The sequence below is a fragment of the Arvicanthis niloticus genome, chromosome 1, assembly GCF_011762505.2.
Source record: "Arvicanthis niloticus isolate mArvNil1 chromosome 1, mArvNil1.pat.X, whole genome shotgun sequence".
NCBI classification, from domain to species: domain Eukaryota; kingdom Metazoa; phylum Chordata; class Mammalia; order Rodentia; family Muridae; genus Arvicanthis; species Arvicanthis niloticus.
In genome coordinates, this window is record NC_047658.1 from 92,588,575 (window position 1) to 92,611,556 (window position 22,982).

General features: G+C 48.7%; 1 protein-coding gene and 1 long non-coding RNA gene across 2 annotated transcripts; one reads left to right on the top strand and one right to left on the bottom strand.

Moving 5' to 3' along the window:
* Nucleotides 1-349: 349 nt before the first annotated feature.
* LOC143443911 (uncharacterized) lies at nucleotides 350-3,045 on the bottom strand. Its single transcript, XR_013113316.1, has 2 exons — nucleotides 2,726-3,045; nucleotides 350-2,311 (listed from the first exon to the last, which is right to left on the bottom strand). It is a non-coding gene; the product is annotated as an uncharacterized LOC143443911 (long non-coding RNA).
* A 7-nt stretch (nucleotides 3,046-3,052) lies between these two features.
* Nucleotides 3,053-19,871, top strand: Kdm8 (lysine demethylase 8). Its single transcript, XM_034509754.2, has 8 exons — nucleotides 3,053-3,234; nucleotides 10,437-10,937; nucleotides 13,308-13,474; nucleotides 14,695-14,827; nucleotides 15,228-15,272; nucleotides 17,582-17,731; nucleotides 18,583-18,675; nucleotides 18,755-19,871. Exons 2-8 carry the CDS (start codon nucleotides 10,446-10,448, stop codon nucleotides 18,917-18,919), a joined length of 1,245 nt encoding a protein of 414 aa, XP_034365645.1. The 5' UTR covers nucleotides 3,053-3,234; nucleotides 10,437-10,445; the 3' UTR covers nucleotides 18,920-19,871.
* The last annotated feature ends 3,111 nt before the right edge of the window (nucleotides 19,872-22,982 follow it).

Genomic DNA, 22,982 nt, shown 5'->3' on the forward strand with positions numbered 1-22,982 from the left:
GTTAATATGTGTAAGACCCTGGGTTCTATCTCCAGGACTAAACAAAAGATATAATCAAGCTGACAAAGGAGTGTTTGTCTCTCTGGCTGGCAGCACTCCAGGACACATACTGCTGCCTGGATCCCATTCCCAAACACTGTGCAAGAGGGCTTTGGGAATTGCAGGTTCTGGGTTCAAGTCTCCTTTGGCAATTGCTGTGGGATCTGTTTGGACAACTCAGAAACTAACATCCACCCTGATGTGTTTATAAAAATATAAACAGAATGTTCTATGGAGGTGTGTGGTGAGGTATGGGGGAAGGGGATGCTGAGGCAACTCTTCCCCCTGAGGGATCAGCCCCACACAGGTATAGTATAGAATAGAGTTTATTCAGGACATGGGGAGGGGGGTTAAGAGGGTAGTAGAGGCAGAGAAAGGCAGAGAGAGAGAGAGAGAGAGAAGTAGAGGCCATGAGCACATGGAGAGAGGGGAAGGGGCAAGGGGAGAGAGGGATCAAGAGAGCAAGAGATCAAGAGAGAGAGAGGAGGGGGCAAGCAGGCCCTTTTATAGTGGGCCAGGCCTACCTGGCGGTTGCCAGGTACCTGTGGGGGTATTCAGACAGAATGCTAACACTCCCCCATTTTGGTTTAATTTAAAAAGAAAAAAATTAGAAAGAGGTAGTAGCAAAGCAGGAATAGGGTTGTCGCAATATCTGGCTACTTCCTGCTGGCATTGGGGGCGACGTGTCTCTAGGGAACCCAGAAAAATGGATATGGGGAGTATTTGTCCAGTCTTAGGAGAGTTGGCTGTTTCCTGCTGTCCAGGGTCTGTGGAGCCATCTGAGAATAGGTGAGAAGGAACAGGTCCAGAAGAAGTGTCTGCGTGCGTGACAGGAGATGGAGCATCTGAAGGTTGCTTCTCTGAAGCTGTTCTGGATGCGCCTGGACTTGACAAAATGTAGGAAATAAGATTAAGTACGTTTGGGAGAAGAAAAAAAAATTTCTTAAGATGTACATTTGAAAGCCAAAGGAATCCCACGGTTGGAATAGGTCGTAAGTGGGAATTTTAGGCAGATGTACTTATCTGGATGGAGTCTACGGGTCCAGGAGAGGTAGATCTGAGTGGGTTTAAGATGAGCCTTTGTTGGCTCGTATAGGGGAATGATTTATTCGAGTTAGGCAAGTGTATAGGAACTCGGATAATTTAGGACAGTGAGATAGCAAGAAGAGGAAATATGAAGCATTTAACCAATGGAAACTGAGTGTGGGTAATGAGGTAACAGACTTCATCTGTGAAAGCTTAAGCTGTCAATGTAGTCAGAAGTCTGAGAAAGAGTAAACAACAATCTACCAGTTATATATTTAAAAACTGACAGGGTCCACTAGCCAACAGTTCCCATCGTCTCTATGGTCTCTTGGAGGGAGTCAGTCTGGCTTTCAAGTACAGATGATGCAGGGCTTTTTCTCTGTGGAATGGATATGAGTGACATGAGAAATGACTTACCTTGGTTTAGCCAAGTCATTTGACTCAGGGCATCCAGTCTTGCCCACTGACCCACTAACTGTCAAATAAAGATTAAATTCTGACTTAGTAATGAGAGTATTTTTTTTGAAAGATATTTGAAAAGAGAAAAAAGACCATAGCTTATCACTGTAGCTTGTGGTCAGAAAGTCTCCAAGCACCCTAAAGGCTAGACAAGAGGAGCAGACAGAGAAGGGGCTGGAGGAAAGAACATATGGAAGCCAGAGATCAATGGTGGGTATCTTCCCAAATTGCTCTCCACCTTATTTTTAAGACAACATTGATAGGCCACCACCGGTAAAACGAGCCAATTTAAGCCAGATTAGCTTGTATTAAAAGCAGGTTTATTGGGAAGCTGCTCTTGGGTGGGCAAGATTACTGGCCCCAAGTGCAGGGAAGTCACCATGGGAACAGGGGAAAGGAAGGGTAAGGGGGGGGAGAAAGAGAAATGGGACCACACGCAGAGAGAGGGGAGAGAGAGACCAAAATGTCTGGATTATAAAGTTCAGGTTGGGCCGGGCGGTGATGGCTGCACGCCTTTAATCCCAGCACAGAGGCAGGCGGATTTCTGAGTTCAAGGCCAGCCTGGTCTACAGGGTGAGTTCCAGGATAGCCAGGACTACACAGAGAAACCCTGTCTCGAAAACAAACAAACAAACAAACAAACAACAACAACAAAAATAAAGTTCAGGTTGGGGCAGGTATGTCACTTAGGCATTGCAGCCAGGTCCTCATACTCACAGAGCAAGCGCTTAACTGACTGCTCATCTTCCCAATTAGAGCGTTTCTTTCACAGGAAAGAAATCCAAAGCTAGAAAATTCAGGAAGTGAAATAGAAAGGTAGTGTCTTTTTCTCTGTCTGCTGATTCTGCCTATTGTTTTCTGTGGTGTTTGAGGTTACTCTGCTGCTACCTGTTGAGCTCGAGATTTATTTATTTATTTATTTATTTATTGCCTTTTAATTCTTTAACATAGAAAACGAGCTGATCAAGACCCCCTAGACCGTATCACTACCACAGCACCCAGAATATGACTCGCTGCACTGGCCTTGTGCACAAACTCCCACTCATTTTCCCATCTGTACTTAGCAATGTCCCGAGGCACCCCGACTCATCCCTGCTGACCACTAGATGAATTCACTATGTTTTTCTAGTCACACTCCAAACCCAAGGCTAGCAGATCCAGATCGTTGCAGGGAATTGGTTGCTGCTGCTGCGCCAGGTACCTCTGGAGTCCACCGGGAGAGAATGCTCGAAACAAAACTGGTGCTGACTGCGACATTACTCCATACAGCCTGTTTCTGCAAGGAAATCATAGGCCAACTCACAGGAACCAGCCCTGCATGTGGTACTTGTGGGTTCAAATTATATATGTGACTTCTAAAACCATGTGGCTATTTTTCTTCTACATCGTTTTCCTACTTTGTAAAATAGGGAGAATTCATTATCTGAGTTGGAAGGATTAGGTAAAATCGCGAGTGACACTGTTTTGCAAGGCTTGACCCGGAAAAGAAAGCTCAAGCCGCCCAAGTCTTTGATGCGAGGAGGGTGGGGCTGGACATGCTTGCTCGGCGCTCTTCTAGGCACCCGTTGCGATCAGCCGAGTTAGAAGTGATCCATGCTCTCAGTGTAGTCCGTGATAAGGCCAGCCCCGTAATCTTCGAAGAATCTTTGCGCCGACGGAACCAGTAGTCGCCATCGACGAAAGACACAAGCCTGTGCAAGCGCCAGAGAGGTAAGTTGGAGCCCCACGGCGCGCAGGCAGCTGGAGTTGCTTAGACTCCCATTGCTGGCCGTGAAGGACGGTTTGCGCAGGCGCCACGCTAAGGCAAGGAGCGGGCGAGCTGTAACGGTTTCGCGCAGGCGCTTTGGGAGGTCTGGGAGTCGCTCGAGAAGCCGCATGCGTAGTAGCTGTCTTTCTCCAACAAATGGTTGGAGAAAAAGACCTGGCGCGTTGTGTAAGCTTCTAGGGTGTCATATAGTGCATGCGTGAAGCTGCTGAGCCGCCATACACGCCTTCTAGACTTTGGTTAGTGGTTCAAATGTGGGGACAGGTTTAGTGGCGAGACCGGCTCGCATGACACGCCTGCGCCGTCCGTCCGGAAGGCATAGCCACTGCGGCATCTCTCCAGTCTCCACCCTCGAGCCCGCCCAAGTCTGCCTGTCCCCCCGTAAGCGGACAGAGGTCCACGGCAACGACCAAAGACTTCCTGGGAGTCAGGGCGTCTTTTGCCTAGACCACTTAACCAGCCCTCCAGTCCAGACTGTGCTGAAGGGCATGAGCAACTGGGTTTTGTCGGTACTTTGAGAGAAGCACTGCACATGCTTTCCTAGTTTGTTCATGCTAAGGCCTCCAGCAACCCGTTTGGTAACCAAAACCAGTTTGTGTAATTCGGCTCTTTTCTCTCTCGGCTCCTTCGGTTTTGATGTGAGCAGCTGGAGGAAGTCGTTCCTGCTTTGTTAGTTCACTTAGGAAGCCCAGATAGAACCACACAGATAAGATTCTGCACCTTTTAGCTGGCTTCCTTTCACAAAAAGGGTTGTTTTGTACCCTTTGTAGAAATGGGCCTTTATTTAAAGACCTTTTAGAATTAAGGCTACAGAGAAAAGTTATTTTTGTGCAACCAGCACCTGGCCACTGAAAGCAGTGCCTTTTGCCTGACACGTGGACATGGAGCACCAGAAAGCCACTTTGCAAGCAAGGACACATACCCCTACTACCTTAAAAAGCAAAACAATGGCCAGCAAGGTGTCTTTAAGACCTACAACTGTTGCACTATGGGAGAGAGGCTTATAGTGGAGCATATAAGGTCATTGAGGCTGGTACATGTGGCCTGTGTTTGGGTGATTATAGGTGTCATTTTACCAGCAATAATGCCCGGTTTTGTTTGTCTAGGCTCTTAAATTTATAATATCCTGGTTTAGATGGTGAATTCCACAGTTAGGCCACTTATACCTGACTATTGGAAGCCTATGTATACAACTCAAAACAAACTTTTATATGGATACCCTGGGAAGTTAATTTAGAGGCTAGTCTAGGTACAGGGTGAAAGACTGATTTATAAACCAATGGTTACTCCCTCCTGTGGCAGGCCTTTTGGTTAATATTGCCTTTTCTAAGAGGCAGTTCAGTGAGAAGGTTTAGGAAGCCAGGCCAGATTACAGGGCCACTCAGTCCTATGTCTGTCAGACCGGGATGTGTGGAAGCACTGGAGGGTTGACTTGAAGCCTGGGCTTGAGGCCATAGAGAAAGGCAATCCAGGCAGTATACATTAGAAGGCCTGCTCAAGCTGCCAGCTGTGTGAAGACTGTTGCTTTGGGCCCACACCAGACCAGCTCCTCTGCAGACATTCTTAGAACTTGGGATCCTACACAATGGACAGTTGCTCAATCCTGGAGCTCTTACAAAGAAACCTTGACAGATTGGTTGTAAAACCAAGGCAAACTGTGGCTTCACCTGGTGCATGGATTATACCTATTAGCTATGGTTTTAGTTAGGGTTTCCATGGCTATGAAGATATACCATGACCAAGGCAACTCTCATAAAGGACAACATGTACTTGGAGCTGGCCTACACTTTCAGAGGTTCAGTCCATTATCATCAGGGCTGGAAGCATGGCAGAATCCAGGCAGACATGGTGCTGGAGGAGCCAAGAGTTCTACATCTTCATTGAAAGGAAGCCAGGAAGAAACTCTTCCACGTGACTAGGAGGAAGGTCTCAAAACCCACTCCCACAGTGACACACTTCCTCCAACAAGACCACACCTCCTAATAGTGCCACTCTCTAAGCCAAGCATATTCAAACTACCACAGCTACTAACCTTGAGTTACCAATAATGTGTCAGTGTCATGTTAAGGAAAGAAAAGCACTTCCCCTTACAGTTACTTAACCAAGATCGAGTCCAGATTTGAATTCTTCACTTCATGCTCCCTGTGTTTTCTGTCCTCTGTCTGTCTGTTGCATGAGTCTGGATTGGTGGTGTCCACCTGATGAATCTGTTTAGTCCTGTGTCTGTGTGTTTTATGTGTGTCTGCCTTGTGTGTGACTGTCTATGTCTCTGGGTGTGTTGTGTGACTATCCATCCCTCCCAAAAGGCTTCACTCTATTTCTTGAACAGTACAGAAAGCATCACAAGGGGGAGGAAGATGATGCTTTATTGGCATCTTTAACAGAGTCTTACATGAAGTGAAGTTACAGACTGACTCCCACTCAGCCAGACAGTAACAGTCTTTGTGTTTCAACCAATATCCACAAATGCTGCTTTCAGCTTTTATGGTAGATTGGAGGAAGTTACTTTTAACTTTCAGCAAATGCTTCAATGGCATCGTCCGATTCAGGGGCATGAAAGAGTGTGGTACTTACTATGATAGTTCTGCATTAGCTTTGGTTGTAAAAGTTGAATTCATGGGAAACCCAATATAAGTAAAGTTGTTTGACACAGTCTTCTCTTAAAAGCAGGTTAAACAGTTTGAGTACACAGTAGCATGACAGCCTTAAGTGACTTCAAGGTGTATTATTAACTTTGGCTGTGAGGTCCAGCAAAAATTCCAGTCATTTAGAATATGAGATATTTGCATAATATTGCCCCACCAAAACATGGCCCTCAGCAATTAACTGTAATTTAAATTGCTTATAATTACTAAGGCTAGTTCATGTGGCTGAGAGATGATTTACTACAGCCAGTGTGATGCCCTCTCCCAGAAGGTTCTTTCATATAGTCTACAACAGGAGGTCCTTATCTTCAAGGCCATTGGAAGTAGCAGCTTATAAATGTTGGGTTTCTGGAGCAGCAGAAAGAGACAGAATCTGACATCGATAGATGGGACTATTTATTTCAAACAGTGGAAGACATACAGTCTCCTGTGGGGAAAGGGGTGCCTGCAAGAGAAAAAGCTGTTTGGACCCCTTCATAGAGACAGGGTGCTAGGCTTAAGGAGAGGAAATTGTTGCAGCTGTGAACTGCAGCATGGGTCTGCAACATGAGAACTACATGTGGGTCTGCAGTCTCTCTTTGCTGGAATTCTCTGTCTCAAGCAGGACAGATCGTCTTGGAAGACAGGCTGTCTACAAACATTGCTGTCTGGGCTGTGCTGGCTGTGACTTGACTACATCTGGAATGAATTAAACCCCAGTGACTGCATACACTTCTGAGGGGTTCTTTTTAACTAAAGCATTTTAAGTGGGAAGACTCATCTTTAATCTGGGCCACACCTTCTGGTTGGCAGCCTATATAAAGGATGTGGAAGCAGGAAACTTGCTCTTTGCCTGCTTGCGCTCACTCGTGATGGCAAGTTCACTCTTTCACTGACATTAGAGACTATTTCTTCAGGATTTGGGCATATACTGAAGACCAGCTGAGACACCCAGCCCAGTATACTGAACAGCTACTGGATTCTTGGACTTTCTGTTAGTAGATAGCCATTGTTGGACTAAGCTGGACCACAGCCCCCCCCCCTCACTCACTCACTCACACACACACTCACACACACACTCACACACTATTTTATCAGTTGTTTTCCTCTAGAGCAACAGTTCTCAACCTGTGGGTCATGATCCCTTTGAGGATCAAATGATCCTTTCACAGGTGTCACATACCAGATATCTACATTACTATTTATAATAGTAGACAATTTACAATTATGAAGTATCAACAAAATAATTTTGGGTTAGTATTAGGCACAAACCACACCCCACCCAAACACCTGTTTTCACAGAGAGATCCTTTATTAATCAAGAAAGAAGGTTAAAATGGCTGCTTCTGACTTGGGCATAAAAATAGCAGTAAATGACTTTGCAGGTGTAATTTTTAAGAAGAGAAAGGGGAGGTCTGTGTTAGAATGGACTAGGATGCTGTGGTATATTTTGACTGGGGTATTTATTAGGTGAGCCAAAGGGGGCTTTTGATTGCTGGACTTTAATACTTTGAAAGCTGAACCTTGGTAGCCAGCCTCAGGAGGAGGAAGTGGCCAAATAAGGGAATAGCTAGCTTCTGGTGGCTCGCTTTAGGAATGTGATGTAACAGTTTTTAGCAGGGCAAGGGAATTGGAGAGAACAAGCAAGGCCTGCCAGAGCCATGCTCACCACGCCCAAGCTGGCCAGAGTCCCTTCAGGACCTATTTTTCTGAGCGAGGTGTATGTATGCATGGCTTAGCCTCTGTGTTAGAGTCCCTTACAAGGCTATGGTCTGGGCTGAGCTCTCATACAAAGACTCAGCTGCATAGGGGAAGAAGAGTTAAAGTGGCTGCTTTAATAGACCTGTGCCCCTATGCCAGGTTCTGTTGGCAGTAGTCCATATGGACATGGGCAGCTACAGACATAGAACCTCGGTTCCTTGCTCTCTGTTAGCTACAGGCCCCTTTCATCTCTTTGCCATGTAGCCTTTCCAACATGGTGGCATGAGCTAACACATACTAGCTGACTGGTTAGTAGAGCGTCAGTGATGGTGCTAGCGCCAGGCTTGAGTGGCCTGACCACAGAAGCAGTGTCCTGTCACTTCCCACTACCACTGCTTTCTTTTTATCTATATATCTTATTCTATCATGAGCATGGTGGTGGTAAACTGCAGGCTTACACCTGGCAGATCTGTGGGCTGGGATCTGACCAGTCTTGCTGGACTGAAATCGAGGAGGGATCAGCAAAGGCCCCAGGGAAGAATCTATTTCTTTGATTTTTCTCAGCTCCCCTAAGTTGCCCTGAATTCCTCTCAGCTTCTAGTCATCAAAGCCAGCCACTTTGCTTTTCTGTGACCATTCTTCTGAAGTCACAAGTCCTTCCAAATCTGATGTTAGGCCAAAGCAATCCTTTTAATGTAATACTGAGCCCATCTTGATAATCCAGGATAATCTTCCATCTTAGGTCCTATTCTCAGCCACACTAGGTGACATACCATTCAAAGTTGGGATATGGCCATCTGTAGGGGCTGTCATCTGTCGAGCAGTACAGACTAACTGCCGTAAGAAGCACCAGCTGCAGTCTGCTAAAAGGCTAAGTGCGCTTATTTTTGGCTTGGGCCATTCCCCTGTGACTCTTCCAGGCTCAGTGGCCTTCCCATAATTCCAGCTTCCTGCCACCTGGAATTTTAATTTCATGGAGTCTGAGAGCCCCTCACTTCCACCTTTAGGGGACCTGTGGGAGGTGTCCATGGCCAGACATTAGTCACTGCATTCATCTCTCTAGCACTTGCTTCTGCCCCAATGAGTTACATGGGGAGCTTGTCTGACTGGGCGAGTAAGAAGGGAAAGGCTGTCTTTTCTGCCTGCTGGTGATGACACACACTTTTAATACCAGTACTTGTGAGGCAGAGGCTAGCAGATCTCTGAGTTTGAAGCCAGCGTGGTCTACAAAGTGAATTCCAGGATGGCCAGGGGAAAATATATAAAGGGTGTTTCTTCCTTTTTATTCTTTTCTTTTACCCCAAGCCAGGGGTGAAACTCCAGTACACAGAAGAACAGGACTTGGCAGACTACATCTGGCACCCACTCTTTCTTAGAAATAAAGCTTTAATGGAATATGGCCACCCCTATTTGTTTATTCTGGTTCATGATTGGCAGACTAGTGGCAACCGAGACTGGGTGGCCAACAAAGCCTAATGCTTCCTACTTGGCCATCTGCATTCTCTGCCAGAAACAGGATGATCCCGTCACTCAACAGCATGGGAGGCAGAGAATGTTTCCCACTCTATCTGGTGTTGCTGTAAGACTGTCTGACACATACTGGGGGATGAATAAAGAAAGGGCGTTCCTTGGCTCACAATTCTGATGGCTGCAGAGTCCCAACAGCTTGGTACAGACATCTAGTGAGGGCTACCCAGCTGTGTCGCCACATGGTAGAGAAGTGGGGAGAGCACAGCTACATGCAAGGACCCAACATGAGCGTGAACCTCACTTTATAACAACCAGTCTTGTAGGAAGGCTTCTGTAAGACGGGCATTGACCCCTCCCACAGCAGTGCCCTCAATGACCTGATCACCTCCCTGGCCTCATGTCTTAAATGCCCCTCCTAAGGCCCAAGCTCCCAGCCCATGAACCTTTAGAAATAAATCACATCCAACCTAGCAAATGCCACAGGTGTTAGGATAGAGCTGAGAACATAGAGCAAGACAGATAGCCATGGTTGTCTGCAAGCTGCAGATCTGTTAGTGTTAGTATAGCGACATTGTCCACACCCAACACTCAGGCTAAGCCACCAAGAAAGATTTCTGTTGGTTCATGATTTTAGAATATCAGCAGGTTGCATGGCCCTGTTGCTCAGGACCCATGACTGCTCAGTACATCATTGTGGGAGCTCAAGGCGGAGGATGCCTCTTTACCTTACAGTGACCAAGAAACATAAGGCTGGGATCATAATGTGTCTAACTGAAGGCCATGGCTTCATGACCTTAGTTTCTCCCTCTAGGCTTCAGTTCTTAAAAGGCTACATCACCCCCAAGTACCATGATAGGCTGGGGACTAAGCCTTCAACACATGGGCCTTTGGGGACACTAAAACTTCTACACCTGTAGCTTTAGGCTCTCAGGAAACCAAAATGAATATGCCATAGCCCAGGCTCTGAGAGGCAGACCACGCACATGTGCTTGCAGATGTATTTTGTGACAAGTGCTATAAGAAGAGCCCAAGGGCTGTGGACACACCAACACTGAGGAGAATGTCCTCAGACTTCACATAGATCATTCAGGATGGGCCTGAAAGGTTGGGTAGGAGTTTGCCAGGCAGAGGAGGCATGTTGGAGTCATTCTAGATGAAGACAGCACTCATTTCTCTGAAAAGATATCTATCCAGAGTCTACTTAGTGCCGGGCATTGTATAGGCCCCGAACACAGAGCAGCCACCCCACAGGAAGGGCCTGCACCAGCAAGGCAGCAAAGACCTTGTTGGAAGGCACTGGTGTGAGTACAAGGGCTGTGCGTGGTCTCTGATTCCTGTCTTGTTCCTCTCAGGTGCTGATCATGTCAGAGGACACTACAGAGCCCCTGGTGGGGTCCAGTACCCTCTGGACGGACCTCAGGGTTCTCCTGCCCGACACAGAGGAGGAGCTGAAGCTGGACCTCGGTGAGAAGGTGGACAGGAGTGTGGCTACGCTGCTACAGCGGGCTGTGGGTCTATTCTATGCGGGCCATTGGCAGGAGTGCCTGCAGGCCAGTGAGGCTGTCGTGGACTACTCCTGGGAAAAGCTCAACACTGGTCCCTGGCGAGATGTAGACAAGGAATGGCGCCGAGTATATTCCTTCGGCTGTCTCTTGAAGGCCCTGTGCCTGTGCCAGGCACCACAGAAGGCCACTGCTGTGACTGAAGCACTGCGGGTGTGTGACATGGGCCTGTTGATGGGGGCAGCCATTCTTGGAGACATTCTTCTCAAAGTTATCGCAGTCCTCCAGACACACCTACTCCCTAGGAAGCAGCCTGCCTGTGGCCCCCACCAGGATCAGCCTGCTACCAAGGTGGGTCACTATTGAAAGCTATACCATTCAGCAGCCCAGACCATATTCTAGAAGAATCCAGTCCTCTCCCAGGGTACAGTCTCTGCTGAAAGGAGCATTATGTAGATTTGGGGAATTAGCAGCTGCAAAGGCAAGTTCCCTTTATAGAGGGGGAAGTAGCAGCTTCCTTAATCTAAGAGAGGCAGTTCTGAAGGAAATCCAGCATGCCTTCTCACCGCCTACTCTCGGAGAGATGCCTCAGCTAGGTGACTAAGGTTCAAGGGGCCAGTGTGTTTTGTCCCTCCAGTCCTCATGGAGGTTGGCCATGGTATTTAAGTGTCCCAGAGAAAAGGCTGCAGACACATAGTCCTCACCCAGCTTCCATTGGGTGAAACAGAGACCATCTCCTTTGGGCCTTAGTGTCCTCATCTGTGGATTGTCAAATAAATCCTGAGCCTCAGAGAGAAAGGGCTAGGGCTGTGTCGGATGCCAGCCATGGAATTCTGGATTGCTTCCTACGCATTTCCCAGTGCTTTCTTGCAGTTTTAAAATGTCCTGTTGCGTGTGACTTACAAATAAGATGGATATCATTAGCACTTAAGTGTGACCACAGTAGGAAGAGATCAACAAGCTAGCAAGAAAGGCAAGGTGGAACCTTTCACATGAGGAGTTGGAGGGGTCAGCAGGGAAAAGCTGAAGCCTGGACAGACAACTACTCCTGAAGACAGAGCCATTGATGAAATGTGCCTGGCCTGGTCTTCGCCAAATAAAGAGAAGCTGGGCATGATGGTACAGATCTGTAATCCCAGCACCTGAGAGGCAGAAACACGGGATGGAGAGTTTGAGGCCAGCCAGGTCTATAGTGAGAGTTCAGGGGGTGGGGGGAGTGAATAAATAATAATGATAAGTTACAAGTTAAGAGAGAAGCAGACAGCTTTGGAGACTCCCATCAGCCATTGTTTATGTGATGCTCGGCGACACTGAGGATCTGTGGGGCTGCAGGGTAGTGTGCTGCTTCACACTTTAGAGAGTAAAATAGTCTACAGTTCAAGAGACAAACATGTCCCCTTCAACCTAAGGGCACACATCTCCATCTTCCCATCAGTGTGTCCCAAGGGGATATAACAGTGGACTCCTGCCCAATGTGGTCCTCACTGGAGTAGGGGGCAGGATGGGTACCCAAAGAGGAGAGCACAGGCTCTTCTGTCAGCCTGTCTGGACTCAATTCCCATGCTATACCCTACTGATCAGACAGGCTCCCTTCTTCTCTGTCCCTTGGGACCTTACTGGAAGACAGTATTGATTTAACAACTTAACTGAGCATCTGCAGTGGCCTGGATGAACTGGCTGAGCATGTCTACAGAGTGTCACCACCTCCACCCCCACACCTTGTGTTTCTGTGAGGGTCTGTGCATACAAGGCCTATGTTGAATGGAGACAGTATACAGGAAGCAGGGACAGGAGAGGCCACCCAGTGGTCCTGGGTACCACATGTGGGTACTGTTGTCACCACCAGTTCACAGAAGAGGAAGTAGAGGCTCAGGCATGGTAAATGACCTACCTGCTCAGCTTACCCAAGGGAACTGGATGAGTAAACTACAGTGTAGCCATTTGTGTGACACTGCAAGGACTGAGTGGCTGTGTGGAAACTGCCCAGGACACAGTGCTTAGATGCCAGGCAGAGCTACTCACTGTTCAGGACTGTTGTCACCTGCAGTGCTCTAAGATTGTGAGATAGCTAAGGAAAAAGGGACCTTGAGTTCATGAAAGCAAACGATGTAGAAATGTTATCTAAAGCTGGGTGTAGTGGGTACTCTGGAATCTGAGGCAGGGGGATTCTAGGTTCCTGGTTATTCCACGCTTTCCTACTGAGAACCTGTCTCAAAAACACAAATCATAGCTCCATGTAATGGTGAACTCCCTTACCTTTTGCACTTGGGAGACAGAGGCAGGTGATGTCTGTGAGTTTGAAGCCTGCTAGACATGTTGAGATCCTGTCTCCAAACAAAACACAGCTTGGGACTGAGGGGATGGCTCAGACAAGAGCTGGCCACACATGTAGGAGCACTGAATTTTGATCCCTAGGACCATGTGAAAACCTGTCATGGTGGCATGTTCTTGTCATCCCATAGCTGGGGAAGTGGAGTCAGGTGGATCCCAGGGCCTTGCTAGTCAACCAGCCTCACTGGAGTCAGTGAGCCCCAGACCAAGGAGTAAACCCCATCTCAGTAAGGTGGATGTGCATGATACATAGTGACAGCCAAAGCTATCCTCTGCCACACACATGTGCACACAAATAACTGCCATCTGCTGTTAACGATACCCAGACATCCTGCCACTGACACAGATTCCTGAGACAGTTGCCATCTTTTTTGTTTGGATTCTGAATAGAAGGCAAAGCATGACGCCAGCTCAGCTCCTGATGTGGTGTTAGAGCGGGCAGTACCCAGGCTTCACTGCCCACCTCTGCAGTACTTCAAGAAGCACTTTCTAGTTCCTGGGAGGCCTGTGATCTTGGAAGGTGTGGCTGACCACTGGCCATGCATGAAGAAGTGGAGGTGAGTAGCCACTGTGTGGAACTGAGGTCCTTCCTCCTGAGTGTCCCCAGGACTCCTCAAAGGTCTCTTTTGGCCACTCATAAGTCACTGCCCCAGACCAACTTCAAAACCCCTTGACTGATGACAGAGGTTAATGAAGACTCTAAAGTGGGGTACCCTGCGGCTGGCAAGATGGCTGCAAAAGTCTATTGGCAGGAGTTCAAATACCAGGACCCCCCAGGTGGAAGAAGAGAACCACAAGTTGTCTTCTGGCCTTACACATGACAGTCATGTCTACCTCCCTGCACATGGAATATTTTTTAAATGAACATTTAATGGGCCATCCTGAGTGTGTACAGGGGTCTAAGCTGTCACCGACACACTCACCCTGAGCATAGCCTTGCAAGTGCCTGAGTAACAGGCTCAGAGAGCCTTTAGGTGTCAATGCAAGATCTTAGAGATCCCCCAGCACTTCCTTCTCTGTGCCCTGAGGCCATGACTGCACTCACCCTGGAGACGGCTCCTACTAGGATTCAAAGAGGCCACACTAATGCTTCCTGTAAGGATTGGAGAATCCTGACATTTCAGTATCCACAGGGGCCATGTAAAAGTACCCTGGGCACTCTGTAAGACAGCTGTCACTCACGGGGGTGGACGGGCACTCTGTAAGACAGCTGTCACTCACGGGGGTGGACTGAGTCAGGTTGGCCTGTTGTGAGTTTGTAGAGGAAGTAGCCCCTGAGACTCCAGTGAGGAAGAATTGTGGGAGGCACAGCAGAGAAGTTATGCTCCAAATGGGGGCAGGTACTGGCATCACCTCATTTAACAGATGGGGAACAGGGACTCAGGAAGGTTAACTCACTCAAGGATCCCCAGACAATTAGAGTTCAAAACCTGCACTCCTCACTCCATACTGCCTTCCACTTGTCCCAAGGTTTCTCAGCAGTGACAGCAAAGTGAGGAATCAGCAGGATTGGGGATGGCAGAGGTGGTCAGGACAGTCTGCGTGACAGGCTGAGTGTGAGGGTTGGGCATGGTGAGGACCGCCATCCAGATCCATATGCAAAGCCGCCTCAGCTGTGAGATCTCAGGCACCAGCCTCACCTTTCTATTGTGAGAACCTGTCAGGAGTGTAAGGACAAGTGTCCTCCTCAAAAGGTTTAGCATGAAAGAACAGAGGAAACCATTCTTAGATGTCAGCAGCAGTGGCGCATTCTGACACTATGGTGACATTCTTGTAGTCTACAGTACATCCAGGAGATCGCTGGCTGCCGCACTGTCCCCGTGGAAGTGGGTTCAAGGTACACAGATGAAGACTGGTCCCAGACTCTCATGACAGTCAATGAATTCATCCACAAATATATCCTGAGTGAGGTATGTGCAAGTTACTATTTAGCAGATGTCCAGTGTGACTGAACTTAAAGCATGTCATGTCATCTCAGCATGATTTTTAAAACAACTTCCAATGAAAAGCAGCAGCACTTGGCTCTGTGCTACACCTGCATTGCTTTCTTAAAGGAGACGCTGCAGGGGCTAGTGGCTCTGCCAGACAGAGCAGAGCTGAATCCCGGGCCCTAAGACTTTTGCCCTTCAGCTCTATCCTGCCTGGGATGTCACTGACTACATCAGACCCCAGGTTGGGGAAGGGGCCACATGGGACAGTGGTGGGTGGGGCCAGGGCCAGGACTCAGCATCCAACTACACAATAGGGCCATCAAGAGATGCTTGGCACAAACTAACTGATGGTCACCTCTGCTTTCCTCCTCTGGGTCAGGCAAAGGATGTCGGGTACCTTGCTCAGCACCAGCTGTTCGACCAGGTGAGTCTGAGACCATATTCCTGCCCTGCTCCTCTGCTCCCAGGAAGCACACATGGCTATCTTCTGGTGTTACCCTTTGGAGCAAGGGATCTCCCTGATTACCATAAGCAGCAGTGGGACAAACTGAACTGCCAGGCTTGGGAGACTGAGTATGCTGAGATTGGGGGCCCAGTTTGAATCAGATGACCTGCCAAAAACTTAAAGGTGCAGCTTGGCTGAACTGGAGTAGGATTGGGTGGGAGAATATTTCCATTAATAAACACCCCAGCACCAAAGCTTTAGGAAAGTGTGGAGACCACCAGCCAGAAGGTTATACACACAAGAGTGGGAGAGCCAGGTCGTAGAGGCCTGAAAGGCCAGACAGGACTCTGGATTTAATCTGGAAATGATGGAGGCCTGTGAGGCCCCTGATGAGCAAGAAGGCTCCCTGGAGATCCCCAGCATTGTAAGAAATAAATGCATGTTTTCTGAACAGAGCAGGTACTGCTGCCTCCTCTCCCAGAGCAGGCCCTTAAGAGCATATTACTAGGCCTGCCTCTCCTGGTGTGAGCCCACTGCCACCCAACACATCATCTGCATGTATGACCATCACTGTGAGAAAACAGACTCTATGCATCAGCAGCTAGACTGCCTTTCCATTTTGAGCTACCTGTACCTGGGTGTGGTGCACACACCTTGAATCTAAGCACTTGGGAGGCTGAGCTGCATATGGAATCCTTCCAAGCTGTCTGGTTAAGATACTGAGACAGTGCAGAGGGTTTATCCTGGGGGTGGCCTTAACTGCTTCTGTGGGACCTTGACCAGGGATAGAGGGCAAAGCTGCTGTTCTCTTTAGGGTGAGTCAGAACTGTATAAGGCTATTTCAGACAGATCATACTGTCTGTCCCTCAGCACTCCAGTTTTTCTCTGCTGTTCAGAGCACCTCAAGGAGGAGTTTGAGCAGCTATGTATCTTGGGGACAGGACACAGGCTGTTTTCTAGGACCTCTGTGTCTACAGGAAGCTTAGGCTACTGACAAGTGCTTGCCAGGAACCTTACACTGACTTTCTTCCCATTGTGGTGTCTTGGAAGCCTCTGGCTACTGCCTTGGGCTTGGCAATAGTCACATCTCTGGAGCATGTGCTTTCCGAGGGTCTCTGAATCCTTGGTCAATGAGTTTGATATTCAGCCAACCAATCACCCGTCAGGATTCCTGATGACGTCATCAGGAACCAATCAGAGGTATGCTCAGCATCCAGGGGCAAGGCTTGGTCCCCTTCAATCAAAGCAGTGATATGGTATGCTCGGAGCCTGGGGTTCTAGCCACATTGGAGATTGTGGGCTATCCAGTTCTGCTCGCTTGCTAATAAGACCATTCCTCACCATTAATTTGCTCTGAGTGCCTGCTTTAGTTCCCTGGTGGCTAGGAAATATACTCAACTTGGTCCTAGGCCTCTCTTTTCTGGCTTCTGAACACTGTTTGATAAACTCCTTTCTTCTCAGAGTAAGATTAGTATGAAGCCTACTTTGCCAGTGTTTGTAATAATTTATTTAAAATATACCAGTTGCAATATCCTTACTGGTAGTAACTTTTTGAAAATTATCCTCCAGAGATCTGATAAATATCCAGTACATTGGACTTTTGAGGATTATTTGTTTTTGAAATAAGATCTCACTGTGTCACCCATGCTTACCTCCTGGGTCATGCTTGTCATGCTCCTGTCTCAGCTTTCCAAGTGCTGAAATTGCAGGTGTGCACCAACAAGCCCAACACCTGTGGGGTTTTTTGTTCTGTTTGTTTTGTTTTGTGGTGATGGTGGTGGTAACTTAGCTCTTGCCTGGTGTGGTGACTCATGACTTAATGCCAGCAAAGACAGATGGAGTTCTATAAGTTCAAGGCCACCCTAATCTACAAGGTGAGATCCAGACCAGACAGAGCTACAAAGTGAGCCCATCTCAAAACAAAACAAAATATTACTTATTAGTAAATGACAGTATTATGCCTTTTTAAAAAGTATAAAGCAACAATACCAGGTTTCTAAAAAGAAAATATCTATATGTTGTAAAAACAAATATGAAACAAGATTATAATTCATCTATTATTTCTATCTTAAGATTTTTATTTATTAGACTATGAGCCTGAGCTGGTTAGTGCTATATCTGCACTTGGGAGGCTGAAGGAAGAGTATGAGAAATAGAAAAACTGTCTGAAAAACTAAACAAGAAGTGAATCTAGGAGTGTGTGTGTTTAGCTGTCAAGCAATCAGATGTCAGCAAGGCCCTGGCTGGCATACCTAGCCCTAGCCTCTGCTTTCTGCCGCTACCCTCAGATCCCAGAGTTGAAGCAGGACATCAGCATCCCGGATTACTGTTGCCTGGGCAATGGAGAAGAGGAAGAGATCACTATCAATGCCTGGTTTGGTCCCCAAGGCACCATCTCCCCACTGCATCAGGACCCCCAGCAGAACTTTCTGGTCCAGGTAGGAATTGCTGCCAGACAGAAGCTGAGTAAGAAGATTGTGATGGTAATACCCATAATCCTAGCACTTGGGAGGTTCAAGGCCATTCTCAGCACATAGCCAGTTCAAGTCAAGCCTGGGCTACATGACAGTCAAAAAAGGGAGGGAGGGAGAGAAGGAAAGGGAGAGGAAGGGATATAGACAGAAAAACAAACCAGTCCTGTGGCCCTGGGATTGGGCTTCTCCCTGGTCAAGGCTTCATCCAAGTGGGATTTCTCCGGGGCCAGAGAGCTCTTGGTTGGAGGCCTAGTACATTCTAGCACCCGCTGACCTCCCAACTCCCACTGCCAGCTTGCACCTGTGGATAAGGGCTCCCAGCCACTGGTAGATGTTTCCAGAGACTAAGCTGGGTTTGTCACAAGGGAAGCAGCACATACCCACTGTAAAACGTTGTCACTGGCCCACCTGTAGGAACTTAGTCAATGAGAGCATTCTTGAAGAGCACTGGGCCAGCCCTGCTATGCGGCTCAGTAACCACTAAGAGCCAGGTCCAGAGAGCCTGCTGCCTGGCATAGTACAGCTGCCACCTTAGTCAACTTGGGCAGTTCACTTTACCTCTGTGCCACAAATCCTCACAGCCAAGGGGAGGAGGAAACCCCTGAGATGAAGCCAGGCCAACACTCAGTGCTAGGCTGGGCTTAGCTACACGTAGAACACTGATCTTTAAGGTACCTGAAGGTGAGCACTCTCAGAATCTCAGAGCATGTGGTGTGGCAAGGCAACAGCAGACCGACCACAGAAAGGCCTGGAAGGACAGATAGTCAGTGGGTCCCACAGCTCACCACCTGAAGCTAATGGGTCTTCTCTCCCAGGTGTTAGGAAGGAAGTACATCCGGCTGTATTCTCCGCAAGAGTCTGAGGCAGTGTACCCTCACGAGACACACATTCTTCATAACACCAGCCAGGTGGGCACATGGGAAATCAGGGTGACATGGTGCCTTCTGTCTATACAGACCAGCAGATGACTTCTGTTGTTTTCTGCAGGTTGATGTGGAAAACCCCGACCTTGAGAAGTTCCCCAAGTTCACTGAGGCCCCATTCCTGTCCTGCATTCTGTCCCCAGGAGACACCCTCTTTATACCTGCTAAGTACTGGCATTACGTGCGTTCCCTGGATCTAAGCTTCTCTGTCAGCTTCTGGTGGTCATAGCCAGGGTCAGAGTGGAAAGGACCCTCCAGGCAGACACCTTACCCAAGGCAGTAAACCCAGTAACAGTGTGGGCCCTGGATGCTGCTAGACTCCAGCAGTCCTCCCCCCAGCCAGTATCTGTTAAGATATGTGAGGCAGAGCTGCTGTGTGTACCCACATGTCTGGGGCAGAGCTAATATATGTACCTAAGCTATTCAGATTATGGATGCTTTTTTTCTTTGTAACTGCTGGACTGAGTATCTGCCTTGCTGCTGAAATGTCCAAGTGTCGCTGGCAAGCTGCTCAGAGAAGGCAGAACACACTCTGTAATAGGGGTCCTCGGTCCATGTTTTCTTGGGTGTGTTTTCTCGGGTGTGAAACAGCAGGGTCTGGGGCAGTTGCTGTGGTCCCCAGTCTTCTGTGTACTCAGGTATTGCCACTGGCTTACCACTAGCAGTTGGAAACAGGGCCTTGAGTCCGTGATTCCCCTCACAGCATTTATGCACCAGGCTGAAAGGGGAAGGCAGAGCCTGGGATGGGGACAGAACTAGCTTGGTTCTGAGTTGAGTGTTGAGAATAGGGAGGGGCTGTGAGAGAGGTCTTCTTTAGGCAGATACAGGCAGGACCCTTTACAAGGAAGCCCCTCCCCCCAGGCGATCTTTGATGAACAGATGGTCCTTGCTCATTCAAACTGTTTTATTTGATGGTGGATGCATACACCTTACTCTGGGTGAACCAGGGATTAAATACCTTTTGTGGGAAGGAATGCCCAGGAAGGGAAGCTCACTGGCTGAACCCTCAGAGCCTAGCTCTAAATACCTCATTAGCATGGACAACTCTGGGTTTTTATGCATTGCCCTAGGCCTCTCAGTGGGGTGTCATAGTTACATGTCATCAGGTAGTTTGGCAGGGCTCTCTCTATTCTACTCATTCTCAATTCTGAGATTTCCCCAGAGTCTGAGCCTGCTCAGTGTTACCAGTTCTTCTGTCGGGTAGCATGGTCCACTTGCCCCATATGTAACTTAAATATTTTCAATAACACAATAAAATATATTTTCTTAATTAAAAACAAGCAAAAAGAAACATTTCTTTAACCAAACTTCCTTGCTGCCTGTGGGTAGAGCTGGCAACAAAAGAGGCATTAGGAAAGGAAAAGCGTGGACCCTGGAAAGGAAACACCCCCATCTGTGGACTCTCTTGTGGGAAGTAGTGAAGGAGGCCAGCTCAGAGAATCAGAGACCAGAACACAGTCAGAACCACTGGTAAACTGGTAGCCAGGCAGGCAAGAGCTGAGTCTTAAGGCCAAGGGGCCTGCACAGTGAGTGGGAGGCTGGCAGTACAGGCTGTAACTAAAGGTGTTTAAGAGTACGCAGGTTCAACTTCAGATGGATGGGCCTGACTTATTAGTGGCTTATGTAAAACCTGGGGTTCCTACAGCACCAGGCTGCTGTTCCCTGCTTCCTCTCCTCCACCTCTGGTCTCTACTTGGTTCCATTGTTTTCCCTTTTCTGGAAGCGGGAGAACAGCTCTGACTCTATCTCCCTCCCCATATCTTGACCCCCAGTATCAACTGCTGGTCCTTTCAGTTCATACCAAGAATCAGGCCAAGGGGATGGCTGATGATTGACAGGCCTAGCTCACAGCCCCACCTCACCCCACATGACAAGAAGGTGACCAGGCCAAGGAATCTGAACTTGGTCATACAGGGTCTGGGAGGGCAAACCATCAGAATATGCCCTTTTATAGACAGCTACCCTTGGCAGGGAGGGATGTACAGCAGGCTGAGGTAGCCAGAAGCCTGGAGTAGGTGGCAAGGGCTTTAAAGGCTGGCATCCTGTCTGGTACAGTTAACAGTTAATCTCACCTGGACAGTTACTAGAACCAGTGCTGCTGAGTAAGGCACAGAGTAGGAGAGCTAGCATGCCAGCTTGTGTAGCCTGAGGAGGAGCCACACATCCCCAGGGGCTCAAGCACTGGCACACTTTGCTAGGTGTGCAAGGATAAGCTGTGTGGCTCCAGCTTCTTGCAGTGGCTTGTCCTTTACAGCATCACCCGTGACAGCTGACAGGCTCCATACTCTCCTGGGCCATTGCTGAGTATCAGGTGACCATCATCAGGTGAGAGGCAGGGGGGATGAAATGGCTCTACCTATGGGCAGGTCCCAAGATGGCTGGAACCTGCCTGCAGGGCTCCCTTCTTACTGGGGAATGTAGACTCTCAAGTTGGCTTGGAACCACAACAGGCCCTTCAAAGCCAAAAAAAAAAAAAAAAAAAAAAAGCGCAAGTGTGAAGATCCAGCAGCCCATCACTCAGCACACAGGATGTGCTCCACACTATGGCCCTGAGCCAGGCACTGGAGATATGGCACTCAGCCACATGGGCTTCTGGTTCTCCTGGTGTTGGACACACCATGGAGTAGGGATCAGCAAGACCAAAATATGACAAATCCAGCCAAGTGTATGTGCAACACGAAGGGCATCAAGGAGGGCTGGGGGACATGTTGGGTAGCTGACATGGAAGGTAAAATGTGAGGGACTGAACAGGACTTCAGACTGGCATTAGGACTCACTCACAACAGCAGGGACAGCGGCCTGTCATGGTTGGATTTTTTTTTTTTTCTGTTAACTTGACACAGGCTAGTCATCTGGGATGAAGAACATCAACTGAGAGAAATGTCTCCATCAGACTTGTCTAGCGGCAAGTCTGTGGGGCATGTTCTTGATTAATGATTGATGTGGGAGGGCCCAGGCCTTTGCAAGTGGTCACATCCCTGGGCAGGTGGTCCTGGGTTCTTTAAGAAAGCAGGCTGAGCAAGCCACAGAGAGCAAGCCATGGCCTGTGTTAGTTCCTGCCTTCAGTTACCTCCTACTGGAGCTCCTGCACTTAGGATGGGCTGCGAGCTATAACAAGAAGGCTGTCCCTTGGGCCATGGCATTTACCACATCAATAGGAGTAACTAGGACAAGGCCCAAGAGGGACAACCAGGCCTAGAAAAGGAAGGAACGGTACGGCTGAAGCAGTGTGGGCTGTCAGTGAAGCCAGCAAACCAGTCTCAGGTGCCACAGGGTAGACAAAGGCCTGCAAGTGGGAAGGTGGTGAGCTGGGAGAAGCAGAAAGGGGCCTGATTCCCACCCAGTGGCACCAGAGGGACCAGAGGGCAGGACAGACTGTAAAGGCCTAGATGAACATCAAACTAAAATCTAGAAAGGTGAGGGTCTTGGGTACCATGATAAGAGAAAGGGTAGAGGCATAGAGACAGGTGGCAGGAAGGCTGCTATCTCCAGAGCTCCTTGGTCACCCTCAGGGATGGCTTGAGCTGTACCACTGCGACACAGGATAATCAGGCAGCTGGCCATCCCAAAGCAGGGACTGCAGAGCCACCCTGCCCAGTGTAGTCCTGAGGGCAGGGCTTGAGGGACTGCCCCTGAGCTTCACCTTGAAGGCAGTGAGGGTGTATGGGATCCTGGGACCAGGGACTCACACTCCCAACCCTGAGCTCCTAACTCTAAGCCCTGGCTATTCTAGACCATTTCTGCCTTCCTGCCAGAGTTCAGCAGAGGTAAAAAGTGGGGTGACCTAGTGATGTCACTAGAACCACCAACCTAAGCCTCCTAAGCATGTCCTGCCTCATTTGGGCCAGTATGGGTCCTGACATGTTAGGGTGGATAGAAGCAGGCAGGGAACCACTGCCACATGTGCTGATCAAGGAATGGCAACAGGTACTGTGGTGGTGAGCCCAGGGGCCAAAGAGGAGGAGCTGAGACAGGAAGGCAGGCTGAGGTCGCAACTCAACACTCTCTTCTGAAATCAAACCAAGGTCTCATCAGCAGGGTAGGCGTGTGACTGCAGGGGAACGAGCAGGAGCAGGAGCAGGGCAGCTGCGGCAGCTGGGAATGACAGGGGGATCTGGCCTGAACAGCTGTCGTGAGGCCAAATGGCAGGGGCCAGACATGGTTTGAGAACAGCCTGATGTAAACACGGGGACAAAGAGGCTAGACTAACTCTCAGGCCACTTGCTGAAACAACTGGTGGGCTGGTGGGGACAAAAAGCCCCATGGAAACAGCACAAATCTAGTCCAGCCTG

Bases quoted from the DNA above. Each gene is read 5' to 3' on its own strand.
- Kdm8 (XM_034509754.2), top strand. From the start codon at position 10,446: ATGTCAGAGGACACTACAGAGCCCCTGGTGGGGTCCAGTACCCTCTGG. The intron at 13,475-14,694 runs GTGAGTAGCCAC...ACATTCTTGTAG, and splicing joins CCATGCATGAAGAAGTGGAG to TCTACAGTACATCCAGGAGA. The intron at 17,732-18,582 runs GTAGGAATTGCT...CTTCTCTCCCAG, and splicing joins AGCAGAACTTTCTGGTCCAG to GTGTTAGGAAGGAAGTACAT.